General features: G+C 39.9%; 1 protein-coding gene across 6 annotated transcripts in view; it reads right to left on the bottom strand.

Annotated features, from left to right (window-relative positions):
• Window positions 1–6,822: 6,822 nt before the first annotated feature.
• ZDBF2 (zinc finger DBF-type containing 2) overlaps window positions 6,823–19,215 on the bottom strand; it is a 32,182-nt gene continuing 19,789 nt past the window's right edge. For all 6 annotated transcript variants that reach the window (XM_054506039.2, XM_045868134.3, XM_054506038.2 and 3 more), the window contains one exon: window positions 6,823–18,787. In XM_054506039.2, coding sequence (XP_054362014.1) covers window positions 11,593–18,787 — 7,195 coding nt within the window. In that variant the 3' untranslated portion in view covers window positions 6,823–11,592. The remainder of the gene's footprint in view (window positions 18,788–19,215) is intronic.

Genomic DNA, 19,215 nt, shown 5'->3' with positions numbered 1-19,215 from the left:
CTTGCGCAGGGCCTCCAGCCAGCTCCAGCCAGCCAGAGGTGAGAGACTGGGGGCCCTCTCGCATCTTTTCCAGGCATGCACACAGTCTTGCACGTTTGCAGAGCCTTTTAGAACCCCAGGAATATATCAGAGCTTTTCAAGTCCTCCTACGGGACACCTTTTAAGTTTGGGCCGGGCTCTTGTTTGCCCCAACTGGTATCACAGCTGTGGTGGGAAACAATGGCCGCTCGTTGTTTTCGACAAGGGCCCAGAGGAAGGAGCTTTTCTGCAGATTAAACTCGAATCAGGACAAAGAAAAAAAAAAAAAAAAGAAAAGGAAACCACTCTCCTCACGGGTTTTCTTCCGAGGAGCTGCAGGATGGGCAGGTCAAATAGAGTCAGTGTTCTGGAGATAGGACTTTTTGAGACCACACCCTGGCCCCTCCAGGAGCTACAAGGCTGCGGGTTTACATGACGACAGTGAGCTGGGGAAAAGGTAATGCGAGCAGGACAGGTTCAAATGCCACAAAGCCCACTGCTCCCTACTGAGATTCAGCAGTTTTTCCTGAATAAACATTCCTCGTAGTATTGCAAGCCTTCGGTTTATTTCCCGAGTTCTGGAAAAGTTGATTTTGACATATTTTCTCAGTATTTCCCTTGTTTTTATGGAAGGGAAGCCTGTATAGAGGTCTTCATTCCATCATTCCAGAGACCCCGGCCTCTTTCAGAATACATTAGGCATAAGATGAAGAAGTTCAAGACGAGGTTAGTGGCCCCACGAGAGGAGATGGGAGAAACTGTAAGTAAATACTGAATACAACTTTGTATTAGGAGATGGTGGCCAAGAAAGAAGTGAGGAGACAGAGATGATGCCGAGCCTACTGGGTTATTCTCCATGACCCAACTACAGGCTCATGGTGTTCATTCAGAGGCTGGGGTGATGCACAGGCAGAGAGCTCTGCTTAAACACTGGGCCCTCTTCCCTTACCCAGGACGAGTGCTCAGTGTCTCTAGTTATCATCAAGCACTTGCCTCTCAAGCAAACATTTCCTGAACCATTTCCACACAGTTTTACTGTGGTTCAGAAGGAAAAGAGAATTACCTTGACCTGAATGCTAAGCCCTAAGTACTATATAATATAAACTTCTCTGGATGTCTGAAAGAAAGGTCACGTATTGAAAACGCAATCACAAGCTTTTCTGTTGGACAGGGGTTGAGGAAGAATATCAGGCTTCATGGTTATTCCTTAGAGTAATTATTTTTTAATTATTTTTTTATTATGTTATGTTAATCACCATACATTACAGCATTAGTTTTTGATGTACTGTTCCATGATTCATTGTTTGCGTATAACACCCAGTGCTCCATGCAGAATGTGCCCGCTTTAATACCCATCACCAGGCTAACCCATCCTCCCACCCCCCTCCCCTCTAGAACCCTCACTTTGTTTCTCAGAGTCCATTGTCTCTCATGGTTTGTCTCCCCCTCTGATTTCCCCCCCTTCATTCTTCCCCTCCTGCTATCTTCTTCTTTTTTTTTTTTTTAACATATAATGTATTATTTGTTTCAGAGGTACAGATCTGTGATTCAACAGTCTTGCACACTTCACAGCACTCACCATAGCACATACCCTCCCCAATGTTTCCTTAGAGTAATTTAACTCACTGAATCTGTACCAAAAGTACTTTAAGGACTTAGCCTGTTAAACAAAAGATCTGTTGCCACAGTATACCTGCACATAACTAAAAGGAATTTTTGCCCATAGTCTCACCGATGGCAAGCGAAATTAGCAGCTTCATGATTGAAACGGACGTAGAACATACCTATTCCAGAGAGTTTTAATTTACATAACTTAAGCCACATCATTTGGAAAGAGTATAATCAACATTATCGGAGAAGAAGCTAGTCATCCTTGATTAACACCTAAAATGAAGTGGCCATTTTTCTTCAAAATAATCCTCATCAACATCTTTCATTTAACAGGAACTTCATACATTCTCTCTGAAAGAAATTATCTCCAAATAGAGGCATGTTTGTCTGAATTAGAGTAAGTGCCCTGCAGGGACATATCCGCGGCTTCCTCTGTGTGAGCTTTGTGCTTTTGTTGAAAAGCCTTCAGAGATGGTTGATTTGAAATACAGTAGTTGCCCCTTATCTGCAGGGCATACATTCTAAGACTGCTCACGGATGCTTGAAACCAGGGATAACTGGACTCTATATATACTGTTTTTTCCTATACATACACACTGACGATAAAGTTTAATTTATAAATTAGGACAGTGGGTGGCTCAGTCGGTCGAGCGTCTGCCTTCAGCTGGGGTCATGACCCCGGGGTCCTGGGATCGAGTCCTGCATCGGACTCCTTGCTTAGCAGGGAGCCTGCTTCTCCCTCTCCCTCTGCCCCTCCCCCCCCACTTGTGTTTTCTCTCTCTCTCCTCTGCTCTATCAAATAAATAAATAAATAAATCTTTCTAAAAAGTGGCAAGAATACACCAAATGATTACAGCAGTTCACCCTCATCCACAGGTTCAGTTCCCCGCGGTCAACCTTGGTCTGGAAGCCGATGACCGCCTGCTGGCGAATCACCAGGTCAATCGTAGCCTAACTCAACTTCGTTAGCCTCCGCCATTCACCATACTTCATCTCGTCACGTAGGTGTTTTATCATCTCACATCAATGCAGGAAGGGTGAGAACATTACAGTAAGATATTTTAAAAGAGACCACATTCACATAACTTTTATCACAGTGTATTGTTAGAATTGTTCTATTTTATTACTAGTTACTGTTGCTAATTTTTTTCAATTTTTGTTTATTTATTAGAGAGAGCGAGCGAGCACAAGAAGGGGGAGTGGCAGACAGAGGGAGAGGCTGAGCCACCCAGGCACCCCTCTTGCCACTTTTCCTTAAAAACTTTCTCCCTAAGAGGAAGGGAAGAGAGGAAGGAATATGGCTAAAATTGATGATCCAAGGAAATAAAAATTATAAAAAATTTCAATTCCTTTTTTGTAAAAAAGAAAGTGACTTGAAAGAAATATAACACTATGTTAGTAATCTAGATGAAAGCAACATGAATATTTATTAAATATTCTTGCTTTCTCCTTTATTTTATAAATCTCTCAATATAAACAATAATATAGATGGTATACAAATGTGCCAAATTCACCCAGAAGGGACAGCTGAAGGGGGGCGACACCAAGCTAGGCCAGTTGCCAAGTTGCAGGGATGCAGAAATGAAAGGCGCATTCCTGCCCTCACAGTGTTGTGGTGGAGCGTTAGACCGAGAAAAGATAGGTTCACGGTTCCGTAACAGAGGTGAGTCAGGAAAGGCCGCCTGGAGGAGGTGAGACCAGAGCTGCCATTAAGAATCAGAGCTGGTGGGCGCCTGGGTGGCTCAGTTGGTTAAGCGACTGCCTTCGGCTCAGGTCATGATCCTGGAGTCCCGGGATCGAGTCCCGCATCGGGCTCCCTGCTCGGCAGGGTGTCTCCTTCTCCCTCTGACCCTCCTCCCTCTCATGCTCTCTGTATCTCATTCTCTCTGTCTCAAATAAATAAATAAAATCTTTAAAAAAAAAAAAAAAGAATCAGAGCTGGCAAATGTCCACAATAGCCAAACTGTGGAAAGAGCCGAGATGCCCTTCAACAGACGAATGGATAAAGAAGATGTGGCCCATATATACAATGGAATATTATGCAGCCATCAGAAAGGATGAATACCCAACTTTTACACCAACATGGATGGGACTGGAGGAGATTATGCTAAGTGAAATAAGTCAAGCAGAGAAAGTCAATTATCATATGGTTTCACTTTTATGTGGAACATAAGGAATAGTATGGAGAACATTAGGAGAAGGAAGGGAAAAATGAAGGGGGGGAATCGGAGGGGGAGATGAACCATGAGAGACAATGGACTCCGAGAAACAAACTGAGGGTTTTATTTTATTTTTTTAAATTTATTTATTTGACAGAGAAAGACACAGCAAGAGAGGGTACACAAGCAGGGGGAGTGGGAGAGGGAGAAGCAGGCTTCCTGCCAAGCAGGGAGCCCGATGCGGGGCTCGATCCCGGGACCCTGGGATCATGACCTGAGCCGAAGGCAGACGCTTAACGACTGAGCCACCCAGGCGCCCCAAACTGAGGATTTTAGGGGGGACGAGGGGGGGGGGTAGCCCGGTGGTGGGTATTAAGGAGGGCACGTACTGCATGGAGCACTGGGTGTTATACACAAACAATGAATCATGGAACACTACATCAAAAACTAATGATGTAATGTATGGTTACTAACATAACATAATAAAATAAAATTTTAAAAAAGACAAAAACAAAAAAAAGAATCAGGGCTGGCAGGATACTGCTATTTGGCATGGAAAAAACTGATGAGGGGATAAATTAAATGTGATCTATCCATACAATGAGATGTTACTTGGCAATAAAAAGAAATGAAGTACCAAACCATGCTACAACATTATGCAAGGTGAAAGAAGCCAGTCACAAAAATGCCACATATTATATGATCCTGTTTTTATAAAATGGCCAGAATAGGGATATCCATAGAGACAGCAAGTAGATTAGTGACTGCCAGGAGGCTGGGATAAAGGGAGAGGTTGAGGGAGTGGAGGGCAACTGTTAACAAGCATGGGGTTTCTTTTTGGTTTCAAATGTGATTTATTGACTGCTGGTGTGCATGGGGTTTGATTGACAAAAATGTTCTAAAATGGATTGTGGCGGTGGCTACACAACTCTGTGAATACACTAAAAACCATTGAATTGTACTCTAAATGGGTAAATTCTATGGCATATGAATGCTATTTCAATAGAATGGTCATATAAAATATAATAAAAATAAATTTTAAAAATGTTTTAAATGTTAAGTTATTTAGGGGCGCCTGGGTGGCTCAGTTGGTTAAGCCTCAGCCTTCCACTCAGGTCATGATCCCAGGGTCTTGGGATCCAGCCCTACATCAGGCTCCCTGCTCAGCGGGGGGCCTGCTTCTCCCTCTCCCTCTTCCCTTCCCCATCCCGCTCATACTCTCTAATAAATAAATAAAATTTAAAAAAAATGTTAGGGACGCCTGGGTGGCTCAGTCATTAAGCGTCTGCCTTCGGCTCAGGTCATAATCCCAGGGTCCTGGGATCAGGCCCCGCATCGGACTCCCTGCTCAGAGTGGGAAGCCTGCTTCTGCTTCTCCCTCTCCCACTCTCCCTGCTTACGTTCCCTCTCTCACCGTGTCTCTGTCAAATAAATAAATAAAATCTTAAAAAAAAAAAGTGAGGTCATTTAATCAGGTGATCCAAACATATTAAAAATGGCCGAGCTATCATCAACTTTTTTTTTAAGATGTATTTACTTTAGAGAGAGAGTGGTGGGGAAGAGAGAGAATCTCAAGCAGACTCCACGCTGAGCGAGGAGCCAGTCATGGGGCTCCATCTCACAACCCTGAGATCGTGACCTGAGCCGAAACCAAGAGTCAGACCCGTTACCATCTGCACCACCCAAGTGCCCACTATCAACTTTTAAAAGGACCACTTGGTTATAGATAATCCTAAAATTTAGCTTTGTTTTTATTCTGCCACCTTTTTTTACCCCCCCCAACACACACACACCACCCCTCTCTTCTGCCACGTAGAACTCTCCTCATGTTCTGCCACCTCACACGATCATTCAGCATGGTTGAAGAAAGTCCTAGCTCCAAATGCTACCTGGCAGTCACTACTGATTATGCTGGGCAATTTGGGGTTACTGTTTGTTCTCAAAAGACTGTCACACATTGTCATGCAACTTTTCACATTGGACTTGAGATTCTTTCTCTGTAGGAAAAAAAGAACTTTGTAGTTCTGCTAGGTTATAGATATGTGAAGTGGTATATCCAGAATGAAAACCTGAAAATTATGACTTACAAGGATCAAGTGGCTTCCCTGACTCTATAGAGAGCCATCAATGCCCCCCAAATACTCACTTAAATATATTCTAGATGTAAGGACACTGTGTGAAGCTATAGTTATAATCAGTTACGAGGCTACCACCATTTGGTACAGTGAAATAATCATGGTAGATAATAATTTATTTTCAAGTGGTCATTCATCTCATAAAATAACTTCAGCTCAATGGATATAATATCATGTATTATCTGTGACCACTATTAACAACTCTCCAAAAAAAATTAACAAACCCTCAATTTTTCCAGTTTAAAAGAGCTGACAATAGCTCAACTCAAAACCTGAACAGCTGATGAATATATCGACTTGTCCTTAGAAAGTCTTTTCTGTGCCCAAATAACTAAGGGAGTCCATGTAACGATTCATCTTGATGCATCAAACCAACACAGGAGAGACTATTCATAATAATGCAAACACAGAAAAGCAATCTTTCCAGATAATGATGAGCAATGCCTTGCAAATGGTCTCAGTGCAGAAAGTTGAGAAATTTTTCCATGCCAAATAGCAGTATCCTATGTTATCTATATAGGTTTATTAGCGATCTTTTGAAAGTGTAAGAATTATGCTGCAGGTTCTCTAACTTACCACTACGGAAACTTTCATTCATATCAGTTAATGAAAGTGAGTAACTAGAGGCTTGTGTGCTTGATGCTTGGATCTGAGGCACCCACCAGAGGACTTAGCATAGGACCAGAGGTGCTGGGGTTATGGAGAGTAGTTATTTGTTAAGTGTACACATAAGCTACTGTCTTATGTATGAGTTGGATGATAAATAGAACAAAATTTTCCGTCCCAATTGTGTCAAAATTCAGTTGTGAAAAAATTAACTGTTGATAACTTACCCACTATGAGAGCCCCCATTTCCGATTATTAAAAGTTCTTCCTCTAAGATAAAGACAAAGACTGGATATTTTCAATCACCACTTTTATTCAAACTGACATCACATGGCTGCAGTTATGATACATTGAAAAGTCCACAGAATTTCTGCCCCCAACCCCCGCAAAGCATTAACTATAAAGAAACACCAGACAAACTCAAACTGAGGGACATTCCACAAAGAAACTGGTTTGTACACTTCAAAATGTCAAGTTATTAAATACAAAGGAAGGCTGAGGAACTGCTCCATACAGAAGGAAACTGAACAGTCATGACAGTGTGTGATCCTGGGTCAAATCCTGGACCTCTGGAGGAAATTTTAGAACAATCTGTAAAATCCAAATGAGGTCTGTGGAGTAGAGTTATACCCTATCAAGGCTGATTTCTTGATTTTGATGGTGTGTACTGGAGTTATGGAGAAGTGTAACTCTAAAGAATGTTCGCCATGACCAGTACCATCACCAACACTGCCTGGCTCTCCAGCCCGTGGAGAGGAGGAGAATGGCTAACTTGGATGTGATTCTCAGTTCGGCTACCTTCAAGCAATCCACTGTGAAAACATTGAGAAAACACAGGATAATGTGTTGACAGTGAAAATGAGAATTCACAAAGCACAGTGAAAAGAATGCCAAGATGGGCAGTAAAAGGAGTAAGAATCAAAGACAGAGGGAGTATAAAGCATTCAAGTATGGGATAAGGGCACTTAAAAAGGCAGATATCCAGTCGGTCTTGGAATTGGGGTAATAATCAAGGGTAACAGGTATGAGAGTCATAAAGGAACAGCTAGCCTCAAGCCTAACAGCTTTTTATTTTTATCAGGAGACCAGCATTCTGTTACCAGCTTCATTAAAAACTAATTATAAATACTATTCAGCAATAAAGAACAAAATACTGATAACATGCCACAACATGAATGACCCTCAAACACACTATAGTAAATGAAAGAAGCCAGACAAACACCACATATTGTATGATGCCATTTACATGAAATGTCCAGAAAAGGCTAAACTATACAGACAGTAGATTAGTGGTGTCCTGGCACTGGGGATTGACTGTAATCCCCATCTGAATACAGTAAATAACAACTCATTTGTAATCCCAAAATTGAGGCATAGAGCTATTTAGTGACAATCACAGTACCTAACTCATAGGGCTCTTTGAAGATCAAATGAGATAATACAGGTTAAAAGCTCAGAACAATGCCCGGCACTTAGTAAGTAAGGGCTCAAGATGGACACGCGCGCGCGCGCGCACACACACACACACACACACACACGTCCAGCTTAAAAACTTAGAAAATAAAATGCATGTAAAAAAACAACATGCATATAATAAATTATAAATGTAAATAAAGTATAAGTTCATACTTTTTTAAAGATTCAGCAACAAATTATAGTTCATCCTAGACCTATTTCTTAATCAAGGTAAACAGTTTAAACTATGTTGGGAGAACTTTTTAAATATACATATAAAGTATAAGAAGAACAAAGGAAACTTACTATATCATTTCCCTAATATTTTGGGTCTAAATAAAGTTTAAGGAAATGTTGAGACTCTTCCTCAGCCTCTCATCTTCTCAAGTTGACATTTTGATGTGTTAATTCCCTAATTACATGATTTTTCAGTATGTTCCACATTTTATTTCTACACATAAAAGTCCTTTAGCGAATATAGACATCCATCACATATTTTTACTTTAGTAATTTTTGAATCACAGAGAGTAGGCTGTTGTTACATCTTAGCAATATAATCCTGGACCAAAAAAACCCAGAAATCAATACTATTGAGGCCCAAGGCCCCGACCTCAGTGACATATGTATACTTTTCCATGTTTTCTTGTCCTTTATAACATGCACTATGACACTGGAGGCACTGAAGTTCTCTCTTCCCAGCAGGTGTCAAATAATGATGTAGCTTCTGCCTCCTGAACTCAGTCCTGTTCAGTGACTCTTTCAATACAGGTATACAAAGTGAAAAGTTGCTAACCCGCTACTCCACCAGAGAAATAAATAGTTGTTTAATTTTAATCCTTTGAAATAAGTACTCCATGAACATACCTGTATATCTTTGGTTAAACTATTTCCTCACCAGCATCAACATTTATATTCTCTTATTTATTATCTCTAAGACCATTTATAAAATGAACTCGTTTTCATTATTCTCTGATTCCTTAAGTATTCCCAGAAAAACTTCCTAACATGAGGAGAAAGTAGAGACAAATTTCAATATTTGATAAATTTTATCTTGGCAACTTTGAAAACAAATTTACTCTTTAAACTGCATTATAAAAAATACATTAGTCTTCACATTAGCTTTACATGGAAATATATACTTGCTTGAATATTTAAATATAGTTTCTCTTTACCAAAAAGTGTCACTCAGAGCCCTAATTACACAAATAATTTAAATGCACAAATGCAAAACACACTTCACACAACATTGTCCACACACTGTATAACTTGGGACAATTATAATAAAAATTTATGCAAGATACTGAACAAGGACAAGATTAATAAAATATTCATTGTGGTTATAACTTGATTTTTCACTATTAAAAGAATTTAATGCACTCTTGAATACACAAAAAACATCCAACTGTTTCATCTAATCGACAAATGAAGCCAAAATATATTTTGACAAAGGGGCACATCTTGTATCCTACCAAATTCTCAAAGTAATTCATTTCTAATTTAATTTAAATTATAATTTTTCCAATTTCAAGTTTTCAAGCTTGTCTAAAGTAATGACTACAGGAACTAATAAACATTTCCAAAATGTTAAAAAAAAATAATCAGGACTGTATTATACTTCGATATTTTTAGTAATATAAATTTTAAATATAAACCTTTTTTCTCTCAAAAAAATGGTATTTAGAAGAGTCTCCAATGTGAAAAAAGTAGTAAAATTTTTTAACTGCTTTTAATCATTTGACTTATAAGAACTGTCCTCTCTGCGTGATGCAATCACAATAGATATGACAAATCATAATCATTGAGTACATTATTTCCAGATGATCTCCTGCTTTTTAACTTAAACCTAAAGCATCCGGAATGCCTACTAATAGTACTTAAGGAAATTACTGTGTCTACTTTACAGGAAAAAAAAGACACCAATATCCACAAATAGGATATCTTTACATATTAACTGCTTGTTTACTTCCCAATCAGTAGGACAGTTTTCTTTCTAAATTAAAATTGGAGGGTTATTTTAAATTAGTGGCCCATAGTACTATTTTAAGAAAGGGAATTAAAATATGTTTGTATATGAGGCAAGGTTGGAGTTGCTTTGCAACTAAGAATATAAACATTTGCCCATTTGTTTTTCAACAGAATTACTGTTTTAAATTTAGAAGTAAAGAAATTACAACAGAACACCATCATAACATACCCACAGGTTAAAAACGGCCCCTGAAATAAAACTACATTTAGACACCAACTGTTACACTGTATTTCATTAATTCTAAAGTAACACATTTTTATCTCTGAAATAATGGTACACTGATCTAGTTTCAATAAAATGTGGTTTATACAAGATAGTTGAAATTCATGTTTCCTTTAACATTAACGATAGAAAAGGATCCAGGATCCTTGTCTTAACAGGGTAATTGGATGCGTCTGTACCAGCTCAGCCAGTGTCTCTGAATAAGGGATCTAAACATATTCTGAGTATCTCAGACCCAACTGCTTATCTTAATGTCTTTTGTTTGAACTATTAAAATCAGTTAGCAAGTTTAAGGAAAGCCAAACGAATATACAAATATGTAGTTTTTCCCTTGCAAAACTGGCCTCCACGTAGATTATCTGTTTTATTAGATCTTTTGAAATATTAAGATTACAAAGAATTTGTTAATGACAACAATTAATGGTCTGCCCAAATTACCAACCCAATAATTTCAGTTCAATCTCAGTTCAATAATTACAGAAAATGATGTGATAGTGGCTGAAATATTTGTAAGAGGTAAGGCCATAAAGATAACCCAGATTTTCATATTAAACCACCAGCACTTCAGGTGGAGAGGAATAAAGGTGGCAGAAAACATAATTACACTGGCAAGATCATTTTCCCCTTAAGATCTAATAATGCTAAAGAAAAACCTACAGAGATCGTATATGTGCATGTGTCCAAATAAGGAAAGTTAGAGACTTGCAAATCCAATTTAAATGAAGAAGAAGGAGTTTGTGTTTACGTATATAAAATCACTAGGCAGTTTTTAAAAACTGGAGTAAAGATTATGGAATCTCGTTTCCTTGGATGCTTTTAAAAGAAAGATCAATTATATTTTGTTTGTGATTATTTAAATCAACCTCACTCGAAAGTGGAGATAACTTATTCTAGTTTCTTCTTTTTAATTATCCAGAATACAACTTTGACAATGCCACTCTGAAACGCACAGAAGTACATATTCCTTTGTTTCAGTTTTTAAAAAGGAAAAATAAGATAGCATTTAATGTTTGCCACATTCATTTTTGCAATATTATAACCTGCTGACATGAGATACAATCATAAAAAATAAATAAGAGGGACATGATTTGAGGGAGAAAAAAATGTATATATACTGTGCTAAATGATGGATATAAATTAAGATGAAGCTCTTCTACGGCAAACGGACGAAGGATGAGTTTAAATCTCAAAAAAAAAAAAAGGACCTTAAACACTAATTTTAAATCAATTATAAAAGTTCTGAAAAATAATGTCTGTAGCAAAATAGTTGAAGGTAAATTCTTTTCACCAAAGCTGGGAAAGCTATGTGCACAAATATATTTCAAGTGAAGGACTGAATCCTCAGCTAGCCTCAACACTTCTAGGTGGTCTCATTAGCCCGCGGTTTGTTTGAGAGCCGAGTCCTCATCCTATCGGAGTACGGTACCTGAGAATATAAGCTTCTCAAAGCATATATCTTCACAGGTCGAGAGAGCCGCCTTCTTCTCTTCCTCGGGCGTCTTTTACCACCATTCCTCTTTCTTCCCGCAGCGGGGCGAGAACCCTGCCCAGGCTGCTTGGGAGTAGGGCCGGGGGCAGCGATTAACTGCTCCTCGGCAGCCGCCACCGGCGGACCCGGCGGACCCGGCGGACCGGGCGGCGCGGAGGGACCCTGCGGACCCGAGGGAACCCGCGAAACCGACGACCTCAAAACCATGCGCGTGGGGCTCTTCGCTTTCTTTAACTTAGCGACGTCGCGGTTCTTCTTCTTCAGATGCAGTCTAATAAAGGCGCTCCTGGACTGGTACTTGCGACGCAAGAAGGCCGAGTATTTGGAAAGATACTTCCGAATTATATCACTTAGTTTGGTCTGAATCCAAATGGGCCGTTTCTCTGAAGCGATTCTGGGTTGCGGGTGGAGACTAATTGGTTTATAAACCTTCTGGGGGAAACCCGGCTTATTATCGTTCGCGGTCATCCTCCGCCTCTGAACTTTCTCTCTACCTTCTAAGAACTTACGGGGAACTGCTTTCGAAGAGGTCCCGGCGGCATCGCGGTGGACAAGCGTCACCTGGAAGTTACCTTCCTTCGGAGCTGCACCAGCGCTCGAAGTCCCTGGCCTCGGCACTGGCTCGGGAGAAACGGGGGCCCCCGGATAGGCCAGTAATTCATCCCTTATGGTCAAAACGGCTGTTGGGTCACAATCTTCAGCATCTTCCTCGCCTGAACTGGAGCTCAGGTCGCTGAGATGAGCTTGAAGCCAGTTAGTTCTGTCGGGGTCTGATACATCTATGCTCAGTGGAGGATTAATTACAATTTTCTTATTCAGTGGGTCATAGTAGTTAAAGGAGCTCCGTTTATACTTGTACTCTACGCTAACATCTCGACTTCTGGGGGTGCGGTATTTTTTAGAGAAGTTGGCAGTTTCACTGTCCTGAAATTTCATATTTGAAGAAATAACGTAGACTAAGGCATTGGGTTGCAAAGGCTTCAAAACTTTCGTACATGTTTCAGGAAACTCAAGTGTTCCAATTTTCACTTTCTTTTTTGTTTTTTTGTCCTGTAGAAGCGAACGCTTCCCTGTTGGTGAGTCGTCCTCCTGTCCACTGTCTTGTGTGTCTGACTGGTTTGTGAAATTGGTTTGAGTTCCATGGCTGACTTTTACAGCCTGACATCGAGAAGCCAGTCGCCATGACTGTTCATAATAAGGCCTCTTTACTGGAGAATGATGGCTAGATTTATCTAAGGCCACTGAAAAGTCATCGGTATCTGAAATGCCACCTGCATTATCATCACAATCTGAAAGAACTTGAATTGCTGCAGTGTCCTCCTGACTCGGGTCAGTCCAGGTAATCTTTTTTCCTTCATTCAAATTTTTTTTTTTTATTTTCCTGGTCTCACAGTCATCATCAAAGTAACAGTGGAAACGACCCTCCTTAAATTCCTTGACAAGAGCATTAATTTTCATGTCATCTTCTCTCATTATTTGAGACCATGTTTTCCCTACAAATGAAGGAGGGACATGAGGCAAGGCTTCAAGAACAGGTTCATCTGGATTGTCTTCTATGACCTCCTTTGCCTTTTCCAGGCTCCTGACAGGATCAACCACGAAAATAGAGCTTGAATGGGAATCACGGTTTGTTTCTTCTAGGTCCAGAGACATCTTCTTATACAGTCCTTTTTTATTAACAGCTTCTTGAGGCTGGTCAGTGTCAGACTGAAGAGAGAGCTCACACTGAAAACTCATTCCAGAACCACATGGTTCACAGCTCATACTTTCTGGATCTGCATGTTTTAGCTTCAGAAGTTTTCCTTTACTAGCCCTTTGATGGACGGCTGACCCAGAAGAGGCATTACAACGCACTGCAGAAACAGGAGATTCACAGTGCTTATCTTTTCGGCCAATAGTTTCGAGACCTTTCCTCTGACAAATGTTGATCCCTTTGTCTTCTTCCTGAAGCTGGTCAGCCATTGGCTGAGAATCGTCTTCCCATTTGAAATTTGTTTTAGGACTATCAGATCCACAACTCTTCTCTTCCGAGTCAATGTATTTCACCATTTCTTTATCAGACCCTTGTGATGAGAGAGTCACAGACCGATCTGGGGGATCTATTTGAAAATTTATTTCAGAACCATAAGACTCACAGCTTGACTCCTGCAGAATAATATAGTCTTTCTTCTGGTTTACTACTTTGAAAGTCTCTTTGGATTGGTGTGCCAGCGATTGAGGAGAGGCTTCACAAACATATCCTATTTCAGAACCACAGGAGTCACAGCACTCACCTTCCAGATCATAACCTTCCGTATTTATACAATTGATTTCTTTGACGGTCATGTGAGGTGAGTCAATCACTGGCTGAAAAGGCATATCAGACTCAGCAATCACTTCACAATCACTATCACTGGTCACCAGGTCCACAAATAGCATCTTTCGAAGATTTGCTTCTTTAACTGACACTTGAAGTTCATTAACCACTATTTCAAGAGGGACATCAGAATCACACATTAATTCAGAATCACTCGGTTCACTGCTCTTTATTTCCATGCCAAGATGCCCTTCCTTTGGAAGATCTATTTCTTTGCACACCACTTGAGACTGGTCAACCTCTAACTGAAAATGAATACCAGAATCACATTTTATTTCAGAAACACTGGGTCCACAGCTCTTATCTTCTAGGTCATGATGACCCCTCTTCTGCAAGTTTATTTCTTTGACAGCCAGAGGAGATTGATCAGTCACGAAGTGAACAGGAACATCAGAATCATAACTTACTTCAAAGTCACCTAGTTTATAGCTCTTATCTTCCAGGTAAATATGGTCTTCCTTCCAAAGACCGACTTCTTTAACAGACTTTTGAAGCTGGTCAGCCACTGACTGAAGGTGATCATCAGAAATAAAAGTTATTTCAGGACAAGCGATACTGCTCTTATCTTCCAAATTGGCATGTTCCCCTTCCAAAAGGTGTGGTTGCTCAACCACTGATTGAAGAGGGACATCTGAAACATAAATTATTTCAGAATCACTGGGTTCATAGCCCTTATCGTCCAGACAAACATGTCCTTCCCTCAGAAGATTTATTTCTGCAATAGCATCTTGAATTTCATTAGCCACAGACTGAAGAGATTCATTAGAATCAAAATTTATTTTAGGGTCACTAGGTTCCACAATCTTCCCTTGCAAGTCAACATGCTCCTTCCAAAGGTTCATCCCCTTAACGACTTCTTCAGTTTGGGCAGCCACTGACTGAAAAAGGACATTAGAATCATACACCATTTCAAAACCCTTGGGTTCATCCCTCTTATCTTCCACATCAACTTCATCCTTCCAAAGGCTTATTTCTTTAACAGTTTCTCTAACCTGCTCAGCCACTGACTGAAGAGGATCCTCAGAATCAAAACTCATTTCAGAACCACCAGATTGACTGTGCTTATCTTCTAGCTCAATATGGTCCTGATCCAAAATAGTTATTTGAGGTTGATCAATTATTGACTCAACCAAGAAATCGGAATCCAAACTCATTTCAGAACCACTACATTGGCTGTTCTTATCTTCCACGTTCACATGACCTTCATTCTCAAGGTTTACTCGTTTAATAGCTCCTTCAGGTTTATCAGCCACAGACTGAAGAGAAACACCAGAAGCACGTATTAATTTAGAACCTTTAGTTTGAACCATTTTATTTTTCATTACAACTTTCCCTTCCTTCCTCAGGTTTGTTTTCTTAACCACTTCCTGAAATTGTCCAGTCAATAGCTGAAGAGGGTCACCAGAATCATATCTTATTTTACAATGACTAGATTCACGCTTTTTATCTTCCAGATGAACATTTTGTTCCTTCAAGCGGGTTAGCGGAGGTTGGCCAATGACTGAATGAAGAGGGGCACCAATATTCAAATTTACTGCAAAACCTCTAGAGCCAGTAGTTTTACCTTCTGGGGCAACATGGTCCTCCTTCAAAACAGCAATGTGAGGTGTTTCAGTCATTAAGTGAGGAAGGACATCAGAACCAAACATTATTCCAGAACTGCTATATTTATCACTCTTTTTTTCTAGAACACGTTCTTCTTTCTGAACATTGATTTCTTTGACAGCTATCTGAGGTTCAGTCACTAAATAATGAGGGATGTCAGAATCTGTTTCAGAACCACTAAATTTAGCACTTTTGCTTTTGAATTTAGCATGTCTTTCTTTTTGAAGCCGTATTTCTTTAACAGCTGTTTCAGGCTTGTGAGTCACTGACTGATGACGATGGACGCCAGAATCCAAACTTGTTTCATAAACACCTAATGCATTATCCTTCTCTTGTAAGTGTGTATGTTCTTTCTGATGGCTTATCTCATTAACAGCTATGTTAGGATGATCAGTCATTAAATGATAAGAAATGTCAGATTTCAAACTGATTTCAGGAACATTAGGCACATTACCTTTATTTCCCAAGTGTATGTGCTCTTCCTGAAGATTCATTTCTTTAATGGGATCTGTAGAATGTCCAGTCATTGAATGAAAAATACCATAATCCAAACTTAATCCGGAACCACTAGGTTCATTGTCCTTATTTTCTAAGTATAACTGCTCTTCTTTTTGAAGATTTAGCTTTTCCATAGCTACTTCAGGAGGGTCAGTCACTGAATGAGGGACATAAAAATCCAAACTTATTTCAGAACCACTGGGTTCTTCATTCTTCCTCCCTAAGTGTATATATTCTTCTTTCTGAATGATTATGTCTTTAACAGCCAGTTCTGGTTGATTAGTCCCCGAATGAACAGGTATATCAGAATCAAAAGTTATTTCAGCAACACAAGATTTATTAGTCTTGTTTTCCAGAGGACTAGGTTCCTCCACATAAATAGCCACTTGAGACTGGTCAACTCCTGAGCGAAGAAGAATATCAGAATCAAAAGTTATTGCAGAACTATTTGACCCGGAGTGCTCACCTTCCAAGTTAATGTGCCTTTTTCTTATTTCTTCCATGTCCATCTCAGACTGCTCAGTACCTGATATGGCAGGGGGATCAGATTCAAAAGTCAACTCAGAACTGGAGCACCCATAGCTCTTAACTTCCATGTCAACATTTAACTCTTTCAGACTTATTTCACGTTGATCACCAGCTGACTGATAAAGAGAAGCACGAGAATCAGAACTTTGATCAGAATTGCTAGACTTAACGCTCTTATCCTCCAGGTCAACAGCTACTTCTCGGGGGTTCACTTTTTTAACTATTACTCTGGATTGGCCAGCCACTAATCGCGCATCAGTGTGAAAACTCATTTCAGAACCGTGAGAATCATAGCTCATATCCACAGGTTCATTCTTCTCCTCCAGAAGATGTATTTCTTCAACAGTCCTCTGAGATTCATCAGTCACTGTCTCAAGGGAGACCGCATAATCAAGATGGGCTTTAGCACTGGTGGATTTAAGGTTCTTATCTTTCAGGTAGACCTGTCTATCCTTTAGGTTTCTTTCTTTGACAACCAGGTGGGGATGCTCAACTACTGACTGAGGAGAAGCATCATTATCAATACTTGTTTCAGAACAACTCGAACCATAGTTCTTATCAACCAAGCCAATGTGAACCTTCTGAAGTTTTGCTTCTGTGGCAGCCACTGGGAGTTGGTCACCCACTGACTGAAGAGGAAATGGAGAATCAGTACTTACTTCGGAGCTACTAGATCCATAGTTCTTATCAACCAAGTCAATGTGTTCCTCCTTAGGAAGGTTTACTTCTTTTGCAGGTTGTTGGGGGTAGTCATTGGTTGACTGAAGTAAGGCATCACATTCAGAATTAATCTCTGAATCACTAGATTCATAGCTTTCATCAACCAGGCTAATAGGCTTTGCCTTCTGAACCCTTACACCTTTAACAATTACTTGAGTTCGGTTGGTAGCCAACGGAAGAGAGCCGTCACGATCAGAACTTATTTCAGAAATGAAAGATTTATTATTCTTACACTGCAAATCGGCATATGCTTCCTTTGAAAGGTTTATTTCTTTGGCAGTCACCTTAGATTCGTCAGTCGGTGAATGAAAAGGGGAACTGCAGTCAAAACTCATTTCAGAAGCTCTTGATTCATAGTTTTTATCTTCTTGGTCAACCTGCTCCTCTTTCCAAAGGTCTTGCGCAGCCTCTTCGGGTTGATCAGACGCTGACTGAAGAGAGCCACAAGCAAACTTCACTTCAGAAATCACTGAGCTCTTCTGTCCCAAAAAGGCTGACTTATTAAAAACCAAATGCTTTTCCTCTTGGGTATGATCCATATCAGAGAAGAATTTCCCACGGTGCTTTGCAGTAGCATCTTCAAAGATTCCTTTATTAGAAGGCATGCCACTTTTATTCAGGTTGATTCCTTGGTTGACAGCTAATTTGGAAAGAGATTCAGATTTTAAGGAGCCTTCAGTGCCCATAAATTCACGGACTTTAGCGCCAGCTGACAAAGTTTTACACTGAGATTTTTCATCTTCCTGTATAATCAATTTATCTGAATTTGTACCTAAAGATTTCCTATTTGGTTCTTTAGGTTTCTGATAGGAAACTGAAGAAGTTTCTAGACTGGATGACAGCACAGGATTTCTAGAGCCCCTGTCTGGCTGTTCAACGTATCTGTCAACTTTGTTTGGGTCACATTTTCTGACTGAATCTGAACTGGCTGCAGCTGGTAACCTAGTAGTTTTAGTTGTAACTGGTCTATCAAAGGAACTTCCAGCTAAACAACTAGCAGGAGCACTAGCAATCACTGAAGGACATATTAAGCTTGGTCTAGTATGTGTAGCTTGGCCAATACCAACTGGATTAAATTCTTTCATGCCACTCCCAATTTTCTGAACAAACCCCAAGGGCTGCTGTTGTCCCTTCTCCAGTTTTTGAATAACTGATGGTCTAACTGAAACACCCTGTATATATTCCTGAGATTTGCCGGGTCTAGAATGCAACTCTTTACTAGGTTCAAAACCCTTGGTGGAGCTCTCTCCTTTGACTCCAGCAGCATCCTCAGTCGCTCCTTCAGAAACAGAATCATCAACAGGAACCACTTCAGGAGGTGACGCAGTATTCGTAAGAAGTCTCTCATTTTGGGTTGATCTAAAAAGCAAGGGGGGAAAATCCATAAAAATACTCTAATATCTATTTAAAATGTTACAATAAAGGCACAATAATGTTATTTTCTTTCTATCCTGGGCCCGCTTGTCAGAGGACAAAGAATCAAGGCAATCACATGAGGCTGTACCCTGTATGTATTTGCAGGCAGGGAAATCAGCACAGAAGGTGGAGGCAGCTCTACCAATTGCTACTTAATAAACACAAATGGCTCCTAAACATAAAACACTACTAAAAAAAAAAAAAGCCATATATCATTTATCAGAGTGGTAAACAGCAAAAAGTGTTACATAATTACATAACCTTCTAGGCTTCAGTTCTCTCAAAAAAAGAACGGAATATTACTTTCCCTCATGAGATTGTTTTGAGGAGTAAATTAGTTGTTATATGTAAAGAGCATTTTTTTAAAAGCC

This window comes from Mirounga angustirostris, unplaced genomic scaffold (assembly GCF_029215605.1).
Source record: "Mirounga angustirostris isolate CCGP_5_RB_7025 unplaced genomic scaffold, mMirAng1.0.hap1 SCAF_3, whole genome shotgun sequence".
In the NCBI taxonomy this organism is placed as follows: Eukaryota; Metazoa; Chordata; class Mammalia; order Carnivora; family Phocidae; genus Mirounga; species Mirounga angustirostris.
The sequence above is the reverse complement of the archived record's forward strand: the minus strand, read 5'-3'. Positions and strand labels throughout refer to the sequence as shown.